General features: G+C 39.1%; 1 protein-coding gene across 1 annotated transcript in view; it reads right to left on the minus strand.

Annotated features, from left to right (window-relative positions):
• LOC144761577 (G-protein coupled receptor family C group 6 member A-like) overlaps nt 1–23030 on the minus strand; it is a 140116-nt gene that overhangs the window by 18689 nt on the left and 98397 nt on the right. The window contains exon 5 of the mRNA XM_078646875.1: nt 4964–5081. Coding sequence (XP_078503001.1) covers nt 4964–5081 — 118 coding nt within the window. The remainder of the gene's footprint in view (nt 1–4963; nt 5082–23030) is intronic.

The raw sequence follows: 23030 nt of genomic DNA on the forward strand, positions 1-23030 counted from the left end.
TCCGCCCGCTCGCACCGCCCAGTTAATTACTAAATTTTCTGTCTCAGGCCTGGGCAACAAATGAACAATGTTGCCACTTACCGTGGTGCTGCATCCCCAGTGAGAGCACAAAAGGTCAAATTAATTATGTATGGCAGGCCGTCTTCAGCTGAATTCAGTACAGTGCGTGCGAGGCTCGAGATGTTTAAAAAGTAAGGCACCGAGCCACGCACTTTTAATTTACTCCGACGACCTCAGGCTCACATTGACTTTGTGTGGAGAGTGCCTCACCACCTTAGACCCGGCCCTGTTCAATAAGTGCCAGTGTTAAGCACCGGCAAGCACCGGCACATATTAAGCACTGCTAGTTCTCTAAATTCATGGTACGGTTAGTAGCTGACTTGCGCTCACTCTTTCCTTCATATTTAGAGCTTGACTTTTTTTGACAAAACTGCTTTGTGCAGAAAACCGGAGGCTGTCTTTTCTGAGGTACTAGAAACCCCACAATTAAACTCTCACTCATTGCATGGATAGTACGGGTCCATCTGTCACGCAGGTTATGGCTATGATGAACCGCAGGCTCTTGTTTCATTGGGTGTTCGTCAGGTGCATGATGGGAGGTGTAGTACTTTAATTGATCACCTTTCCCAATTGGTTCTAATTGATTACCAGCTCTACATTTGTTTGCCTAAAACTACATCAGATTATGCTTCATTCATGTTTCACTTTTTTCACTTGATGAGTCATAGCTTCTACTAGACCTACAATAAGCCAAGTTCAGCACATGTTTAATGAACATTGCGTGTTTTCTTTGATTATAGTGAACCCTGAGGAAGGGTCTCTTTGACCCGAAATGCATTGGGCACTTTTTAGGAAGAAAATTTGAAACCTCAAATTTGTCTTTGGATGCCATGAATGTGAATACATAACATTTATGATCGATTTTGAGAAACAAAGTAAAACTGATTCCTGGAAGAAATCTTCGTTCTCTTTTCATTTATTGTTTAAAAATATAATGTTTAGCAAAGTGCTGATTTTTATGGATGTTTTTCTATTAGATTATCTCGTTTCCCTTGATTAACATAAGGCATTGAACATATTTACCAGACTATAGAGCAGCCTTAGGGCAGAAACGCGCACTTAGCATCCGGAACACTTGTTCTGGTTACTTTTGGCACAAGGCTTATCCCCACATATGTCATACATGTGTGTACATATCATATGTTTCCTGGGAATTTGCATGCACATGCAGTGACATATTCAAGGGTTTGTGCACCTCCGTAGATGAGGCTTCCAAGGTAGCAGCAGCTGGATTGTGATATTGTGGGAGAACTTTCCTGGCTGACCAGCATCGTAATAAAGCCTAAAATATGGATATTAGCTTAATAACTCAGTGTACTTTTGAGATGCAAAATAGTGATTCATGCAAGCAAATGGAAGCGCTCTGTGGAAAGCAGAACGATTTACACAATAGCCAATAGAATGCACAGACAGGATTTTCAACAATATCAACCCATTGTCTTGCAGACAACTGCATTGTTACATGAGATCCAAAAAGGGATACTAGAAAGTAACATCTTTAGGAAAACAGGGCAAAAGAAAAAATGACAAACCCAAAGGAGACATTAGGAGCGGGGTTAAAAGGAATAAAAACAAACATTGGCATAGCCAATAGGTCTCGCCTTTGGGACCTTATAAGTGTTTAGCCATGCAACAGTTGATGTTGTTGCACCATGAATATTGTGCTGGGTAACTAAACACTTATAAGGTCCCAAAGATGAGACCTATTGGCTACGCAAATGCTTGTTCAGTTTGTTATTGTTGCTTGCGTTGGGTTTGATAGGCGTGATTGCATTCTGGTGTGGCTGGGAGTGCCTGAAGCATTCTCTCTGTAAGCAATGAACCGTTGTTTTGCAACAAAATACCGAAGGTTTGTATTTAGTTGCCAAATGCTGCTCGGCTGTAGAAAGAAGGCAAAGTGATTTGTTTTCATCCAAAGAACAATACTCTTAACCTGGAGATAAAAAAGTATTTCGAGAGCGGCAAGCCATAGTGCTCTGGGACTATTAGCTGTGTGTACAGTATCAATTAATCCAGTGTTTCATTCAAAAACTTGAGAGCGGAGTGGTTCACACTCATAAACACAGGAGTAGGTGCGCGCCTTCCTGACAGGTGTTTTGTCTGCCACTCTATGCATCACCCAGTGTTGCACTGCAAAACCGTAACCATGGCAACAGATACATCAAACAATTGTAAAATTGTGACAGATTTATGAATCGCATATTGAACACCCATATCACATTCTGTACAGTGGCCCTTAAGTTGGAAATTTTTGATTTTGCCGAGCAGAATGGAGATGTCACCTGGAGTTTAAGATTCTGACTCAATCAGACCCGATGGCTCTTGTCTTTCCTGTTGGTGGCATTGTAAGATGCTGGGCGAGTGGTTTTTCTGTCTTTCTCGAACAATGTGTAAAACCCTGTAAGTTTATAATATTAATGTGAGACTACATATTCGACCATTGTTAAAGGAACGTGTCAGCATTTTTTCAAAACTGAAAAATGTTGTTCAAAGTCAAACGTAAACTGCTGTGACTGCCTGCAGCTTTTGGTGTGCTTGGTATAGTGCATGTGGTGAACTTCCTGCCTTTCTGAGAGGAGAATACTTCCTTTGTTTCTTTCTCTTTGCTGAAGGAAGTCTAAGACCAGAAATGGTAATTCCGTTTTATCAACAGGAAGCTTGCTGTAAAAGCTTGCAAAGGGGCTCTTAGTTTCACACTCTTTCCAAATTACTGCAGAATCACTGTTCCACGAGGGTGAGAGCCAGAGTAGAGGAATGTCAACAAGCACGCGTGGCCATGCTAATTGAAAACAGATGGCCACTGTGTGCCGCTGCTCGCTCCCGCAAGGTGGATGCCAGCACAAGCACGAGTGTAACAAAAGTGCAAACCGATTTCTAAAGGCCATCTCCTAGAGCAGCGCTTGCACGCTGCACTAGGATCGACCTAAAAATGGGATGTCGGGAAAAATGCGGTCCTGTGCTTGCCCCATAGCAAAAAAAAAGATAAATAACAAAAGACAATAACAATAGGTGAAAGGAATAGGGAACAGCAGGGGCAAATATTAAAAAAGAAGAACAAAAAACAAAAGAGTGGGGGAGGATACGCTAGGTCCACCCTCCTATTCTAGTGTCAGAAACAAAAAATCCGAGGTCTCAGATAAGAAACCTAGCTTGGTAAGGTAGATTGTCATCTAGGTCTGCCTGGTTAGCAATGAGTCAGGAGTCCTAGCAGAGTGCCAACATGTTTCGAGCTTACCCCCTAGCTCTCCCTCAGGACACCACAGGGACCATCCCTGTGTGTACCACTCCAAAATGCAGTGAAAAAAATGCCAAATAATGAGCATTTAAATACAAACCATATACATACGACATATAATAATGTTAGTAGATATGTTTCAACAAGGCTAAACTGAGCCTCATGGTCGGATCGAGGGGCTAGAGAGATCTGCGAAATATTTGTAAAAGATTCTCTCCTTGCCTGTTACCTACTTGGCTTCCCTCGAGACCAGTCTCCTGACTCATTGCTAACCAGGCAGACCTAGAGACCCACCTCTCTTTTAATATATCAACTAGGAGCAAGAATAAAGTAATTCCGCCCACTAGTCAGATATTTTTAAATCACTCCATTCCAGTCCACACACATGACTGCACCACACATAGTTCCTCACTAAAAGTGCTCCTACGTATTTTCGCAAGTAGCACGCCTCAATCCCCAGCTGTTTGAGATGGCCCCTATGATGATGCATGTCACAGGGAGGAAACTTCGATGAGTGAGGGGATTCAAGAAAGGACATTTTTCTTTTCAAGATTACATCTATCACTGATGACAATTAGATAGGTCACAGACACACACTGGTTGGATACCATCACACAGAGGTTGGCCTATTGGGGTCCGCAGACCACCACATCTGTGATTTCTTTTAAATAAAGAACATTAGTATGTAAAATCAATCCATTTTCCTTAAAGGAAACAAGTCTGCATTGAAAGAAAAAACTAAATACTTTTTGCCCTGGACCACAGCCCACTCCCAAACAAAATGTTTTTATTAACAAAATGAAAGTCGTCCCATAGGGACCCCTTTCTCTTTCCAAATGGGTTACCACATGCTTTGATGAATAGGTAACCTACGAATGATTTGTAACTGAAATTGTCCTTACGAACCATAAATACATACAATGATAAATCAGAATATTGTAGAAATGCCCTAAACAAGCTCCTTCCAAATTGTGATTTGTAATACATTTTTAAACCCATTTTGTGGTTTGGTAACTAGTTACTGAATACTAAAATGTGTTTAGTATGTTTGTACACGACATTTAGAAGTCACAAACTATATGATTTAGCAAATTGCGGGCTTGCTCTGTAACCACAAAATTGCTCTGTACATCTGGCCCTAGCTAAGTAAAAAACTAAATTCATGAGGAGCATTTAATATAATGACTAATCTCTTCAAATCCCTTTTTAAAGACAATGGTCTCTCCTACTGGATCTGATGTTTGTGTGTCTTCTGGTTCAGGTCTCCACCTTCCTATGCTTCATCCATAAAACTTAAAAATGAAAATAATGTTCACAAAATTATAGAGTGTTCATTCTATACTAGTACCTGTCTGGGACCTTCACAGAAAATGCCCAAAGTCCCATGACTATCCTGAACTGTGCAGTGTTTGACTGTTTGAGGGACCCAGACCTCACTTGAGGCAAGTTCTCACACGACAAGTCTGGATTTTTTGTACTGGGTTAACAAAGCAGATTGCAACATGTTTGTATCAGGGGAAACATATATTAATTAATACATAAATGTCCTGTATAAAATATATAAGTTAATATATAATAGCAACTGCATTCACCACAATTATCTAGGGGAAAGGTTGGCCACCAAAATGATAATGATGCCCAAATGTATTGCTCTATCACCATACTTACCAGAGGCATTAGAGTAGTATCCTTCCGGGCAAGGTGTGCATATATAGCAACAGCTGGGGGATGAATGTTGTTTGTATTGGCCAGGCCTGCATGGCAGAGAGCAATTAGAAAATGGAATCTGTAGGATTAGAAATACAATCACAATCAATAGAAAGAAATAATGTGTAAATTCTATTTCTCCACTGTATCTTATGTACTTTATTCATTTTTTTTATATATTAGTGGCTTTAAATGGAAGTCGGTTAAATATGCCTTTTCTTTAAGCATGTTTACAGAAGATAAATATTGGACAGGCAACATAGATATATATATACATATATATATATATATATATATACATATATATATATATATATATATATATATATATATATATATATATCTATACTACTATTATAAAGAGAGAAGTGTGTCCTTTGAGCCAGGTAAACTCGAAAACTACACCACCAATACAAACACCCAAAACATCTTTGAAAACGTTAGGGCAAGCAGATGGACATAGGCTATATTAAAAAAAAAAAACGTTCTTTAAACAAATTTATATTAAAAAAAGTAGTCCCTAGGAAGAAGCGCCGGCAGCGACGTGCGAGATGACATCACGAGCGCGGGGAGGAGCGGCGTACAGGAGCAAGAGAAAGAGCGGGGGATGTGGGCGCGGGGAGGAGCGGAGAGGAGTGGCGGACAAGCGGGGAGGAGCGGTGACGACCGGCGAGGAGCGGCAGAGCGGGGAACTCAGGAGCAGGTAAGAAAGACTCCCACTGCTCAGGGGCCCTGAAGCAGTCTTAACGTCGGCGCGGGTCGGGTCGGGGCGGGCGGGGCCCTGAAGCAGCCTTAACATCGGGGCGGGCGGGGCCCTGAAGCAACCTTAACGTCGGGGCGGGCGGGGGCCCAGAAGCAGCCTTTTGCTCCCGGACAACGTCGGGACGGGCTGCTAGTATATGTATATATATATATATATATATATATATATATATATATATATATATATATATTCACTGAAAAGAACATAGGTTTCACACCAGTTATAGTTAGGTGGAAATTTTACTCGCATAAAACCATTGAAATCCCCACGTTATAGTCAGTTGGACTCACTATAACTTGCGCGTGCAATGCACTGCTGATGACGTCACATATTACATCACTCATGACATGGTCAGTGACATCACTCATGACATCACTGATGACATCTCAAACGACATCACTGATGACAACATCCTTGTGACAAAGTGGCAGACCTCCTATCAGCATAAAATAACCTTTGACACACACATTCAAAAATAGAAACTAACATTTTCTTAAAAAAGGAGAAACCAATACCAATTACAACTTATTAGGTAATTCCAACATCTACATACACATCCACTCATTCACCAACAGTTCTATATAGTCACTCATGCATGTACTTACTCATCATATGTACTCATACACCTATACATCCTGTTACACACTAATACTCATCCATATAGTTACTCACACACAAATTCACACATGCAAATAAACTATCAAAAACACATTTACTTGATTATACTGCTATATACACACCACTACACATACTTCTACAGAAACGGAAACATATTTACTCTCTTAAACAATCAATTATAAAAACACATACTCACTAACCCACCCATACACACAATCATCCACCCATACAGTCTTGCACACATGCTGTCTTCAAAATACATACAAATAGTGAGTCACTCATTCATGCATCTGTGCTCTAAGTAATATCCCCCACCGAACCATACAGACACTGATACTGATACACAAAAAAACAACTAATAACCCATATACACACTCATGTAGCTACTCACCAACCCATGCAGCCACTTATACACAAAGTGAGACACAGATACAGATATTTAAATATTTAAACATTACTCGCTAATATATGTATTCACTAAGATACATTTAATAAGTCAGTTAACCAATCAATTTTTTACTCAAAAAAAACATCCATTTAGACATTTATTTACCCATTTATTCTTCCATCAACCTTTAGATATACATATATAAAATATTTATTTTTCAGAAAGATACACATTCACTGGATGATGTCATCAGTGATGTCATTTGAGATGTCATCAGTGATGTCATGAGTGATGTCATGAGTGATGTCACTGACCATGTCATGAGTGATGTAATATGTGACGTCATCAGCAGTGCATTGCACGCGCAAGTTATACTGAGTCCAACTAACTATAACGTGGGAATTTCAATGGTTTTATGCGAGTAAAATTTCCACCTAACTATAACTGGTGTGAAACCTATGGTTTTTTCAGTGAATTTAATAGGTTTTTTAAATGCTAATTCCTAACTATAACTGGTGTGAAACCTATGGTTTTTTCAGTGAATATATATATATATATATAATCTATCTATATATATATATATATATTCACTGAAAAAACCATAGGTTATAGACCATATATAGTTAGGAATTAGCATTTACAAAACCTTGAAAATTCACTGAAAAAACCATAGGTTATAGACCATATATAGTTAGGAATTAGCATTTACAAAACCTTATTTTACTCACACAAAACCTTTGAAATTCCATATATAGTTAGTTGCACTAACTATATATCGCGCACCCGCAATCCACTGCTGATCATGTCACATATTACATCATTCATGACATGGTCAGTGACATCACTGATGACATCACTGATGACATCACTGATGACATCACTGATGACATCACTGATGACATCTCATTTTACATCATTCTTGTGCTAATACGATAAACCTCTTCAGACTCTAATATAACCTTAGATACACACACTGTCACTCATCCATGGAGTTACTCACACACCTAGTCAGTCATGCAAAGAAACAATCTCACCTCCATTTCCTCAACTATACAGTTATACACACCTTACTTATTCAAACATATACTAACACATATTTACTCTCTTATACAATCCCTGATACAAGTTCACAATGATCCATACAGCCACTCACACATTCACTAGCTCTCATGCACAGTTATTTATATATGCCAACTCTCACATGTACTTTGTTTTACATATGTACTTACTTTGACATGTAGCACTGAGATATCCATTCACTCACCAATACACTCATGCACACAGTCAACCGCCATACAGGTGTTTCCACATGCACTCTTGAACTCATACACCTAGTGAATCAACTGCTCACACATCTATGCACAGAGTCACACACCTCCCAGCCACCCCCACACAAACTCAATCTCCCATACAAATACTTGGGCAACCAATCAATAACACATATAGCCTCTCGTATAGCTAATGATCAACACATGCAGCAGTTTACATCACAACAGACATACTGATGCACACATTCAGACAGTTTAGTCACTAACCCATGCATTTAGTACGACACATTTATTCACTCACTCATACAGTCAGTCACGCACCTACTAAATCCTTCATCCAGACACTTATACATCCACTCATTCTTCAATATATCAAACATATTTAAACTTTACAGAAACACACAGTCACTGGATGATGTTATCAGTGATGTCATTTGAGATGTCAAATGAGATGTCATCAGTGATGTCATCAGTGATGTCATCAGTGATGTCATCAGTGATGTCATCAGTGATGTCACTGACCATGTCATGAATGATGTAATATGTGACATGATCAGCAGTGGATTGCGGGTGCGCGATATATAGTTAGTGCAACTAACTATATATGGAATTTCAATGGTTTTGTGTGAGTAAAATAAGGTTTTGTAAATGCTAATTCCTAACTATATATGGTCTATAACCTATGGTTTTTTCAGTGAATTTTCAAGGTTTTGTAAATGCTAATTCCTAACTATATATGGTCTATAACCTATGGTTTTTTCAGTGAATTTCATTGGTTTTTTAACAGCTAATATCTGTAGCTGTAAAATGTATTCTTCTTTAAATCCAAAAATATATTTTATATGTTTATTAATAACTTTTTTTTTAAATATTTTTTTTTCTTCGTTCCCGCTTCGCGAATCGGGAAGCTTCCCGTTAGCTGACCTTGATGCCGCGAAATAGACCGCAAGCCGGTAAACGTTTCTTTACCGCAACTGCCGCGTTAGAAAACAACATCGTGACGCCTCCCGTCCGCATGACGTTTCGCGTTGTCGCGTGATACGTCATATGACGTGCTACGTTAGCGAACTCGTACGCTTACCGAGTCGCAAAGCACAGGTTTCTGGAAGCAAACCGGGAGGCCCTGCAAAGCGCGTAACGTAAACACAGCAGGTCATGTGACTTGGTAATAACACTTTTCATTGGTTCATTTCACTTTCGGTTTCCTAAGGATGTAAGACTAGGTCATATGATCTAAAATGAACACTTTTCATTGGTTGAGAACTATTTTTTTTCCCAAATGGTGAAAATCCCTCCTTCTTTCCTCACTCTGACTTTCATCATTGTGAGAGAAAGACCCTTTGTTACCAGTGAGCAATGGCTTCTTTACTAGCTTCAGCTGGTGCTTCCCCACCACCTCCACCACATCCAAGGAAGAGTGGACCACCTGCTAAAGTTATAATTCAGCAAGAAGAGGAAGAAGAGGAACAGGACGACCTAGATAATCTCCCTATTATGGCCAGAAGATCTGTTGTACCGGAAGTAACGGGACCAGAGGGCAGGGAGATGGTGCCAAATATACAAACGAGATTTTGTGAAGTAAAACAAGTCTGCGTACATTGCAGTGGATTCATTTGCTACGGAGAAAGTAGCATCACTCTGATCAACAGAGCTATTGACAATCATGCTCATGTTTGTCCGAAACTCCCCAAACAATAAATTCTTTTTTTTTGTTTTCTTGCTCCTGTTGAGCCCTTTACAATGAATCGTTTTCGTTGCCCCCTCCGAAAAAAAAACAAAAAAAATATAAAACTGTTCAGAAAAATTCAAAAAAAGTAAAAAAAGTTCAGAAAAATAATAAAAAAAATATAAAACAACAAAAACAATTTAAAAAAAAGTTCTTTTCAGAACTACCTCCCCGTTATTTAAAAATTAGTACAATATTTGCAACTGTGCCAACCTCTATTTCTCTTAGTTCGCTTCCCAGTTCGCTCCCCGGTACGCGAACCGGAAGCGAACCAAAATTTTTTTTTAAAAAAAAAGAACAGTAAGTATAAGGGAAGGAAACAGACAGTTATGTTAAAAGAAAGACAGCTATAGGGGAGTAAACTAGAGATACTATTACCCGTAATCCACTGCTGATGATGTCACAAATTACATCATTCATGACATGCTCAGTGACATCATCAGCAGAGGATTGCGGATAACAGTATCCCTAGTTTATTCCCTATAGCTGTGTTTCTTTTAACATAACTGTCTGTTTCCTTCCCTTATACTTACTGTTCTTTTTAAAAAAAAAATTTTAGATCAGTCAGAAACAGTGAAAGTAATGAAATATAAAAGACTACGTAGAATATGAGCACTGTATGCAACAACTTTGACACTTACAGAAGCCTCACCTTCTCCATGCCTCCTACACAGTTCTACATGTACATCATAAATGCAAACAGAACAGAATTAATTATACATGTTAAATGGTTTATTTTTGCTGTTCTCAGAATGTATCAAATTTCACTAAAACAGTGACTTGAAGGTATTCATCATATAACAGCGGGGAAAAAAAAACACAATCAAAATGATTGTGTTTAAAAAACCCATACAACATTACAAATCAGAATTCAGAACTCCTTAAAGTTAACTTACTTTCCATGACGGCCAAGGATGTCCTATGAACAGCTTACACTCTGTTATGCTGTTATTACTTTCAACCCGCCACTTTCCGAAAGAAAACCTCCATCGTTTTCAAAAACATGTTACATACAATAAATGACTTCTTGCTCTCTACCACAAGTTTCCCCAAGGCCAAATCTTGTCAGAGCCATGTATAACTCTTGGATTTCTTGTTAGCCAATCCCGTCTTTTCGCATTTCCGCAACTTTCAGAATTAAAATGTTGAAGATCATTTACACAATCCTGGACTAGTAATATCTTCCCCTTCTTGCTCAATCATGTTCTACATTTCCTATCACACTGATACTGCTTACTATGAAGCAGACTTACACTACCTTTATGACTAGTACAATTATTTAATTCTCTACATCACTTTTAATCACAAAGCAATGTAAAACAGTAGACAGCATTGCAGACTTACATTCCCTCTACTCCATGTTTTGATTGGCTGCTTCAATTAGCTTATAAAAAGAAATAGTTTTTCTGAACTCATTCAAAGTGCACGTATTTCTCAATAACGTCCAGTGTTATGGTAAAAAGTTATGTCTCTGTACTACACTTATCCTCAATGCCAAATAGTGTAGGAGCCATGAAAACTTCTTGAAATTCCTCAGAGCACATCCCGAGATTCTTTCCCTAAAATTTTGGTTTTAAAAACACCAGGTAAGAGTTTTTAAGGTCATATGGCAATTTTTTTTTGAAAATTAAAAAAGAATCATTGCAGAATGACCAGCCATTTCTACACTTTAAATAAGCTGTATAATGTCCTGATGTTATTGAAGGACCATCATGATATATAATTGCTACAGTTACAAATGTCCTTCCTGATATTGACAACTGTGAAGCCACAAAATTTTTAATTAAAGTTGTCAATTTTGTTCCATCAGGCCTACATCGTTGGAACATTAAAATGACATACTGGCCATATGTTCGTATAAATAATGTGGACATCATTTCAGATTTACATTGCCTACACTCCATATTGTGATCAGCTGCTTTTACTAGCTTATTAAAAGAGACTGATTTACTGTCTGGCAAAGTTAAATATATAAATCTTTCTGAGTCTACACTAGTACTACTTGATACCCTACAGTTCTCGCAGTCATGCTGCCATTGATAAGAAAGCCCAAACAGGTGATCTACATCTACACCTTCAGCATGCAATACATCAAGCATATACATTAAAAACTCCTGACAATCTTGCTGACTATTTTGAGAGAATTGTGTTTGGCCTGAACATCTGTCTAACAGATTTCGAATTTCAGACACACTTTCTATGTTTGTTCTATCAGTGCTACATTTCTCTAACACAGAATTTAACAAACTGCAAAATCTTTGATCAGAATTGACCACAATCTCTTCTTTTACATTTTGTAGAGAAAACAAAACATTAACCACTACATTAGCATAGCAGTTGACACCAGAACTGTTTTCAAATTGAAAACCAACAACATCTTCAACAGAATCCTTTTTGTTTCTGCTTATAATTTCAGGTTCATCGACTTTTCGTCTTTTTGCTACAACCTCCCCAGTATTGGTCACATTTCTTCGTTTCCGGCCTACCACACGTTTCTCAAACAAAGGATACTGAGGCAAATGTGGCGCATACTCTCTTCTCAACCTATTGTATTCCTTAACACAATCTAGATCCGCACAAATGTTTGTGACATCACACTCAATCAAGTACAATCCCGATAAAGTCCTAACTCGTGACAATGCCACATATGCCATACCCTCCTTGAAGACAGAACTGCCAATATTCACCAATGCACAGTCTACACTTAAACCTTGCGATTTATGGATTGTCACCGCATATGCCAAGCAAACAGGAAACTGCTTACGACGAACATATAAGTCTTTTACAAGCAAAAATCTAGCAGAACAACGAGCAATTAGCTGTACTTCCTCAATGCCATCAAATTTAATTTTTAAAAATTCAATTCCATCTCTATTTCTGTATTTCACAAAATCAACAACATTACCCATTGATCCATTTACCAGACCTCTTTCAACATGTAAATTCCTTCTTAAAATTATACGGCAGTTCAAGCACACATTCAGAGTATTTTCAAAACCCGCAGTTTTAGATATACTCTTCTCTAATGAATCCAATTTTGTTTTCAGATTCTCAGACAAAATAATTGTTGATCCCATATGCTCTACTCTGTCAATAGCTTCCAAATTCACAATCTCTTGCTTTTCTAAATCCAACATTTTGTTGTTGAATTTGGCACATTCTGCAAGAGTTGGCATCAAACATATTCCAGATTTTTTCTCAGTAACTTTCTGAAAAATATTCTCAGGCACAACATCTTCGTCTGGATATAAATTTGTCAGTAATCGTGCATGTAAAGCTTCTTTCCCATGCTCGGTCACTTTTCCAATTCTAACATCTTGTAGAATAATCTTGTAAACTTCCTCCTTTGCCTGACGCATATTTTCATGCAGTTCAGCATAATTGAAGTTTAACCATATATTGACGTTGCCAATACTCCCTAAGCACTTCCTGGTATCTTCATGCGTGAGCATTTTGAACACAGGTTGCCCTTTCAGTGGTGTCAGCTGCAGAAGATCTCCGAAAACAATGATGTGTTTGCCACCAAATAACATATCATACTCTGTTTTGAGAACTTCTTGCATTCTCAAATGCACAAAGGCAAGCATGACATTGGAAACCATGCTTACTTCGTCAATGATAAGAAGTTTCATTTTCCTCAAGACTCTTGAAACTTCAAAACAAGCATCTCCAGATAGCTTGTGATATTCTAATTTGTTGTCATGCTCCACTGGCAGCATCAGTAAACGATGTAAAGTAATCCCTTTAATGTTATGTGCTGCCAGTCCAGTTGGAGCGGTGACAACACAAGACAGCGATGACTCTGTCCTTTCCTGCAAATAACACGAAATTGCTTTAATAAGGAAACTTTTTCCAGTTCCCGCTTCTCCACTCACGTACAGTCGGACAGGCTTCAACGACGTACATGAGCACTCTTTCTTGTCATGACGTAATCCATGATCAATTTGCATGGTAAGTTCGTCATATATTTTCCTCTGCTCAACGTTGAGTTGTCTTTCCAACTCTTCTAAGTTAACCGCATCCTCCTGAGCATGTGCCATGGCTCTTTCCACTTCATTCATAGCAGTGGCAGCTTCATTTTCGATAAGAGGTCCTCCTAGTGGATCCTTACTCAATGAAGCAGAACTCTGACTGTCCTGAGACCTGTCTCTGGCAATCTCGGCTGCAATCGTTGCTTCCTGCTCAATTTCCACATTCAACATTTCTACATATTTGGGAAAAGCAGGACATTCTATGGTCTCCTTGGCAGCATTGAATGAGTCTTCGTAACAAAGGAAATCTCCAAGCAGTTCCTCTTCTGCACGCCAAGGCTTAAAAAGTTGCAAAAGTGCTAAATAGAAAAACTCCTTTTTTTCAGGAGATTCGCCACTCAATTTTCGATGGTTTATCAAGTGGCATTTTCTTTGCTTGACCAGACATCCCTCACTTCCTATTACAGCATACACTCCTTTCTCAGTATCTTCTTTGATGTTCCTCTTGAATATGTAATTTTGCAGAACCTCATACAGACAAACATTCTCAAGGTGACTGCTTCGATTTGGATAATATATATCCAACATGTTGCTCTTCAAAATGTCGGTACTGTTTGGCTCCTTTTCCGCCAAATACTCAATTTCCCGCACAGGTTTCAGAACTCGATTACGCGTTGCAGCAAGACCAACACTCGCCCAAACGATACTCCTGGACTTGGCATAGAGACTTGCTGAAGACAACCGGTCAGAACATTCGTAAGCTCCGATTTCTCGATGCAACAACATCTTCAGACTGAAACTGTACAACTTCTTGCTGAGGCTCTTTTCATGGGAAATGTCCTCCCACATATCCTTCAATTCTGTCTTCTCTTTTTTGGTGATGTAAGATGTCACATACCGAGCCACAGCCATACAGTTATCAGCCACAAACTGTATATCCATGTTAGCATTCCACATGGACAAAATCACCGGGTTGTAGTCGTTGATGTACTTAGACTCTTCGTTCCTCTTCAAATTGTATGTGTTTTTAGGTGATTTCTTCATCACATTATGTCGCAGCGAAGACATCAAACTGTTCACTCTTCCTTTAGAAATCACCGATCGTGGAAAGCCGAAACGACATTTGGTGTAGAACTTGTCTTTGTTCCGGAATTTACGACGACAGTACTTTCCACATCGATGGCTTTGGAAACGTAGAACTTTTTCTCTTAGGCTTTTTTTCTCCTTTGCGTTTGGAACAGCACACGTAGAATACTGTTCTATGAAACTCATCACTGAGTCGTCTGCATCCATTCCAAATTTAGGTGCATCCTTGATCCACAGCAACATATGTATATGAGGAGCACCTCTTGCTTGGTACTCCTTCCTCCAGAAGAAATCCAACACCTCTCCAAGAGGTGGATTCTTCTTATTCATGATGAAAGACATCATACCTTCAAATCTATGATTGAAGTACCTACATACATTGACTGGATCCAAAGAGCACAGTTCTCCGGGTGTCTTGAATTCGATGTTTTCTACGTTAGCATTTGCCTCTCGTAGAAATTCAAGTAAGTCTTCCCAGCCATACTCAGCACAGCTCAAAGTGAGGAACCATGTGGGAGTTCCTAAGTTCCTCAGCATACATTTTAAATCACCATGACGACGGTACCAGTACTCATTAGTACCACGCTGACACGCCATGAGATTAATCAGGTGAGAATCCAAAATACTGTCTTGGACATTGACTTTATCCATAAAGTCACTTGCCGAGATGTTTTGCATGTGTATACCACTTTTCAAGATGTGGTTCACTGCATATGACAGTCCAGACAGATCGCTTTCAAACAGGAGATGAAACAAATAAGGAATGCATTGTCGAAACCTAGGATCTCCTGCATACAATCGCAAAGTCCGGTATTCAGAAGCAGGAATTTGATGAGGTTGCTCATCATATCTTCCTCCCTGACCTGTTGGAAAAAGCTGTGGGAAACACCGAGCTTCCAAACTTTCCTCCCAAACACTAATGGGACTCCCTTTCGCTTGTTTCATTTGAAACAACTCAATAGCATTCCCCATGACTTCCTTGGAATGCAAAGGATGAACACTATAATGTTCATATATTTCTTCACTAGTACAGGGTTCTACTTTCTCAATTTGACCAGCACACAAATCGCTATCCTCTTCCTCACTTACTTCCTCTTCTGCAACATATACATTTTTATAGTATTTATTATATTTTTTCAAATACAATGTTGCCCTTTTGACTTTCCTAACATCTACTAAATCTTGCCATATTTTCTTATTCTTTGTCGGAACCCCATTAACTAAGATAACAAGAGGTTCCTCTTCCACTTTTTCTACTCCAATTGTGTTAATGTTTTTCTTCAAATCTAGAGGCAAATAAACAACTCTTCCCTTTAATCCTCTCTGTAAATCTGATGGAGGCAATTTCCCTGTCTTTGGCTCCATTCTTACAATAGCCTGAAAGGGATGGATACTTTGAATCAAAATAGATTCATAAGTATTTAAATCCTTCAATTCAGAAGGAATCTCAACCAATTCCAGATTATTATGAACTGCTCTAGCAGGCATCTGGTTTTGATTTAATTTGTTACAACAATAAGTACACACACGTTGATCCAATCCCAAATCAAAACAATTTTCTACCATCAAGTATGTTGTAAAATCCTTCCATTCACTATTATTTTCCCTTTCACTTTTTCCATATAAATCCACTAACTTAGTCTGATTCTTATAATAAGTGCGTCGACAACACACACAAGTGAAATTTGGCCTCTCACTTGATTTCACCTCAAACGTCGCAATTTCCCTCTGGAAATTATCTGTACTGGAAACCTGTACACTATCTTCCACATTACTCTCTTCTTCTTGGTCAATTTCAACATTCTCCTCTTTACTTCCAAAGTAACAAAACTCAATTTCTTCACATATATTCTTCACATCTATTTCAGAACCATGCAAAAGAGCAGCGCATAATTGTTTAAGCATAATTGCTGGACTCTTAGCATAATACAACATTCTAACTAATTTCCTCACTTTATTATGATGCACTGCTAGCATCCTGAAATGATGAAAAACACTCTGGCATACTCTCCTGGAAAGACAAGCCAGTGAATGACCATGCAAACCTATCACTTCTCTCACTCTGCAAGGATCTAATTCTTGCAACAACTTCATTTTCTGCTTCAAACTTTTCTTACTAAATGACCGTATAAAATCACAAAGCAAATTGATGGAATCCTGTCGTACACTGCAAATACTACTACACTTCCAGGTGTACACAGGACCCTTAGGACGTCTCCCTAAAACCTCATTACCTAACACCTCTTCTATCTCTGTTCTCACAAGTTTTTCTTTTTCAACTGGACAACCATCTTTCACTTCATAAGCTCGACCACTGGTGTCAACTGCATGCACCAAATCATTATCCTGGAAATAACTCTCCTCATTAAAAAATGCCTCAGAGCTTGAACTATGCATCCATTCTCCAGAAAAAACTTCACAAATATTACTACGATTAACTATTCTCTTCCATCTACTATTTCTTTTGAAATCATAAATTACCTTGTTTAGCTTCCTAATTCTATTGATTGTCAAAATAAATAACTTACGTTTAATTTCAAATGCCTGATCAATAACTTTCTCAACTATTTTTTTTCTCTTATAAAAAACCACTTTCTGCTGACCTTTCTTAATATTTTTTAACAAATTCCCAATTATCCTGTTGCGGAACATTCGTTTACGAATATCCCTAATCTGTTGTTTCCTTCTACTTTCATGCATAGATTTATCTCTTACTCTAGCAGTAACATTTCTCATTGGCCTTTCCTTACCATTTGAATTCTTTCTCCTTTTCTGGACTGAAACATTTTCTGTAGTAATATTTTTTTTACTACACATATTTCTTATGACTGTTTTTCGACTCTTACCCGGTGCTTTCTTGGTGACTTGACAAATCTTTTTGTTAGAGGACTGCTGCATTATTCCATGGTCCTGCTGTCTTTGACGTTTTGCAGCCTTTCTTACTCTTTCTTTGCTAGGCATCCTAAAATCTTGAAATAATCTGCAGTTGAATCTGTGGTAAAATATAATAAAAAATTTTATTAACCACTATTACCCAACAGTAAATTAATAACAGTCATCAAAAACTTAACACACTACTTAAGTATATAATATACTGAAGCCTATCTCCAATTTTTCACTGAACAGGACTCATCTCTTCTTAACCTTGGATAAACCTCACCTACTCTGTGTCCCCTGCACATAATTAAATGTAAAGGGGCAGATTTATATTAACTAGCACATCCCCAGGGATGCACCAGTTAACGTGCACCGCTGCTCTGCCACCCACGGTGTGCCGCATTTACAATCAGATAGGACAAAGCTACATCAAAACCCTGCGCCTGCTTGAAGCAGGCATAGATCTTGACGCAGGTAGGCTGAAAGCTAAAGCAACAACTAAGTGTCGTGTGCAGAAGTTACAAAAAAGGAAAAATGGCGTTTAAACCAGTAATGAGACCATGCTAACGTAATACAGAGTAAAAATATCCAGGATCTACATCAGTTTGGGGTTCACGAACCTGGCAGGTACAAGGCACTGCGGCTTTCCACCGTGCATGTCTCATCCCAAAACATATGTTGTTTGTGAATGAAACAATTTCCCAGACCAAATGCTTTGGATTGGCTACTTCTAAAAAATTAAACACCCCTACTATCCCGGAGTTAGAGAAATATGATGGTTGGAGTAATTTTACTCGTTGTCTATTAAAGATTTACAGGCCCTACTCCGTAATTCTTCCTTTAACATTTCCAGTATAAATCCAAAAGGTTGACTGCTTTGGCAACGTGCCTTATCCACGGTTTAATAACGCTGCCTTTTGCTTTATATAAGTTTTCAAATTGTATGAAATATATACCAATAGGTCGTTATTAACCTTTAGGTAGTGGTTTTCTTCATGAAGTCTGGTCGCTTCCATACACATACAGATTTTCAAAGATGATCAAGAACTTTATCTGAATGGAGAGGAATGCACTGAGACGCCAGATCATTCACTAATGTGTAGGCACATACAGTTACACGGTTCATGCAACAAACACCGACCAAATATGGCTTGCGTGTTGCAAGGCACACCAGTTCCTGCTATCATCCCCACGTTCAAGTTCTTGGAAAATGGTAGTTATTTGATGCTCAATAATGAAGATTGTTCTGGGTTAATTAAAAGTATTCATTTTATCGTAACAGTAAATGAACGGGTTATTTGCTGCAGAAATGTTCTATTTCCTCCCACACATGAACATAGGGAGTTTTCAATCTGGCCACAAATACCAACCTTGGGAGCACATTTCAACGGCATGGCAAGAATAAGAGCTATTTTGTCTCAGAGAGAGGTGGCCTTGAGTTCGGCCCGTGAAACTTTCGTGCTTCACACAGCGAACACCCGTACAGAGGTGCAGACCCTTTTAAATACAGATTCGCCTTTCCATTTCAGCAGGATGGTTCGGACTATCTCTAACGCGTCCTCCACAAAGGGCCTGGCGCACTTTTTTAAAGTTGTTACCAGTGGTCTCGTGACTTCATTTGAGAAAATCTTTGGAGTCATCCCTGCTTTCTTACATTCTATTTTTTCCACTCTGCTTCGTGGATTCCCATTTTTACTTGCATTACCAGCGGACGCTCTTGTGCTTTTTTACATTTTTAAATATGGATGTCCCTCCTGTGCAAGCTCCCGCCCTGCAGCTGCTGACACTGTTCCGCAATCGCATGCTAGAATATTATGGCACAATGCCGTTGGCGATATTAAGCACGGCATATGGATTATCTTTTCTATGCTGATGTGATTCCTTCAAATCTAAGACACTAAAGTATCGGCATGCCCTAAGCCAACACAAAGAGACCTTCTTAGCAAATAATATATTATGTGTATTAGGGAGGGTGAGATATAAGCAGCCGCGGGCCGTGGAGGGAGTTACGGTGGGGCAGGGATGCGGGGAGGGGGAGGGGCAGGGTGGAGCCCTCTCCACCCTGCCCCTCCCCCTCCCCGCCTCCCTGCCCCACCGTAACTCCCTCCACGGCCCGCGGCTGCTTATAAGTGTTGCTAACTCTTATTCATTTACAGCATGTTAACATACTGTCACCATTCGCTTTTTATGTACTATTGACTATGCTGGTAATTTTGCTACTGATAATATGTGTACTTGTATAATCTAAGATACTACGCCTGAGAAGACGGCATTAGTAAATAAACATTTCAAATACACATGTGTTCTTCTTAACTCCATGTTCTCGTTTCTAAGAAATATATAACGACCGACTGTTCATGAGTTCCACGTATCCTGAGGTACTATAAGTTCATATTCTGGATTGTCTAAACATTGAGAGTTTGTTATATCCAATGTGACACTGTACCTAGCTTGCTAAGGGGTTTTGATTACTAAGGTGAGTTTTGGGACACCCTAATTCGCCGAGGTTCCAATCCTCTGTCCACAGTTCTGTGTCAGAACAGAAACCCTGCGACAGGGGCACCCCTCAACCTTACTGGAGCTTCATCACACTTGCGATACAACTCCAGCAATGCGCCAACTTTACGGCACAAATACGTCACGCATCTGTGCTGTTTTTGCCCCATGATGCGCCGCATTGTAAATGCAGCACACCATAGGTGACGGAACAGCGGCACAGAATGACTAACACATCCCTGGTGATGCGCCAGTCATCATAAATCTATCCCTATGCTTCTTATCTTGTTAGAGATAAACCGCCATATGTATCATCAAAGTTTTTTGCATTTCCTAAATAGCAAACTTTAAGGAATAAATAGCGATTCTTTACCATTCCTAGTTTGCGATGACCTATTTGCTAATTACAAATTATCCATTCATTTCCATGCAGCAGGAGGCCCATAGGAATGAAGGTGCAATTTGCGATTAGCAATTACCTCATCGCAAATTACGAATTTTTCCGACGGTGCAGGGGTGTCTCAAGAACACCCTGCTGCACCCCTGAAAAAGAAATTTGGGGTCATATGGCGCACATAAATTTTGAAAACATTCCTTTACCTCAAAAACGATTTTCAACTCATAATTTGAAAACACTGCACATGGGGAAATGACTTAAAATGTCCTTAAGACACATAAAAGCATTTTTTGATTGCCTTTGCAGCATGTTTCATTCACCTTTAACATGCCTATGTAACGGAAACATTCAAAATCTAAATTTGCCATGCACAGGTGGGAGCATATTTACAAGCAATTTGCTCCACAGACAAACTTCTTACATTGAAATGGGAAAAATAACATCAGAGACTCTCAATTACCTTATAAAGAAGCAGACACCATTATGTCCTTCTCATCAATATTAAAACCATTGCTTTTTCTCAAAAACGATTTACAAGTCATAATTTGAAAACACTCCACAGCTCCTATGCACATAAAAGCCCTGTCAGTACTAATACTTCACATTTTCTCCAATTACAATTTCTCAAAGAAACAAAATCTATTTGTGAAACACTTGAGACAAAGCAACATTTGAAAAACACAACTTTCTTCATAATTTTCTCCTTAAAGCACACTATTTTCTATCTAAATTAAAGAAATCTTTTCTCACCTTAGCAAATACTTTGAGTTTCAAAACAGTCTCAGAAACACACCAATTTGTCTTCAGCAGAGCAAAAGGTATGCAGTCCAGAGTCTGCAGCTATCAAAAGCACAGACATGCTGTAATTCCTCACACATATCTCTCATGTCACCCAATCAAAACTCTTCCCTCACTTTTTTTCAAAGCAAAACCCTTCCCCCCTCTGCCCCCTCTCTGCTTTTTCTGCATAGCAACCACCTCTTGCAAGACCTCTCACACAACAATGTTGCAATTGAACTCTGAACTCTCAGTGCACCTGCATATCCAGAGCATTCTTTCATTTAATGATTTTTTCTTCGCCACTCAAAATACATCTTTCAACGAACTCATCCATGCACACTAACTTTCTGTTTTCAGCAATCAAAATCCACCAATCACTCTTACTGCTTCATTAACACAGAAACTCCTCAGTTTTTTTCATTTTACACTCTCATTTTTTCAACTGCCATTTCATTGCCACACTTCATCTGACTGCAGCAGAACCTTCTCTCACCATGTTTTCTGTCTGGATTGTTGGACATAGTTACATATATTGGGCTCAGAGGTACGCTGAAAACAGGAATTTACCTAACCTCAATTTACAAGATGTGGAAATTAAGTGGTTTGGCCACAGAGGATTAAAATGTCACCAATTGATACCATTGGTGAAAACCTTTATGCATTTGCCAAAACCTGACCTGTTAATTGTGCACTGTGGAGGTAATGATTTGGGCACTTTGACTGGGGTAGGTCTGGAAATGCTTTTAAAGGACACCTTTGAGCAATTGATGGCACTTTTTCCTCAGACTGCCTTGGTATATTCAAATATATGCCAAAGACAGAAATGGAGGTGGTCGAACCAATTTTGTCCACAAATTGAGAAATCGAGGAAGCATGTAAACAAATCTGTTTCAGCTTACATGAGAGACCATGGAATGGGCTCCCTGTACAACAATAACTTGCGTTACTACATGCAAGATATCTACAGAGGAGATGGAGTTCACTTCTCAGATGAGGGCAACAGAGTTTTCACTCTGAATTTAAGACTGTGCATTGGTACCTACTTATAAGTACCTAAATGTACCATAAACCCAAAAGCTCTTCTCAGAGCTACCCTACATCTGATCACTCACAATTATTATTTTACTCTAACTTTTTTCACTAATTTTCAAGAAAGTACGCTCCCCAGAACGCTTCCCGGTTCGCGAACCGGGCGCACTCCACGCAAAAAAACTAAAAAAACTGTATATTTTTTTTTGCCCTGCGAGACCCTTTCAAAGCCTCCACATCAAACCTAGGGGGTCAGGGACGATCTACTATGCCCCCTTATGGTCATTTGCCCCTTCGCTTTGGCCTCCTCTTGTCTCTCGATCCTACCGAGAGACAAGATGGCGGCCGCTACGGACTGTTTGGAATGTTTACAGACGCCGAAAAACCAATCAGCTTCGCAAACCTCCGTAACGCGAAAAGTACGCGAAGCGGAGCGCTGTTACAGATATATATCTTTTTTTGAACGTTAATTTCTCAAAATCCACTGGAGCACATATATTGAGACCTAGCAAAGGCACATCGGGCTACCAGTCCCTACAATTTTGCCAAGTTTCGTGCAAATCCATTCAGCCGTTCGATTATTATTATTTTAATTTTTTTTGCCCCGCGGGGCCCTTTTAAAACCTCCA

This window comes from Lissotriton helveticus, chromosome 6 (genome assembly GCF_964261635.1).
Source record: "Lissotriton helveticus chromosome 6, aLisHel1.1, whole genome shotgun sequence".
In the NCBI taxonomy this organism is placed as follows: Eukaryota; Metazoa; Chordata; class Amphibia; order Caudata; family Salamandridae; genus Lissotriton; species Lissotriton helveticus.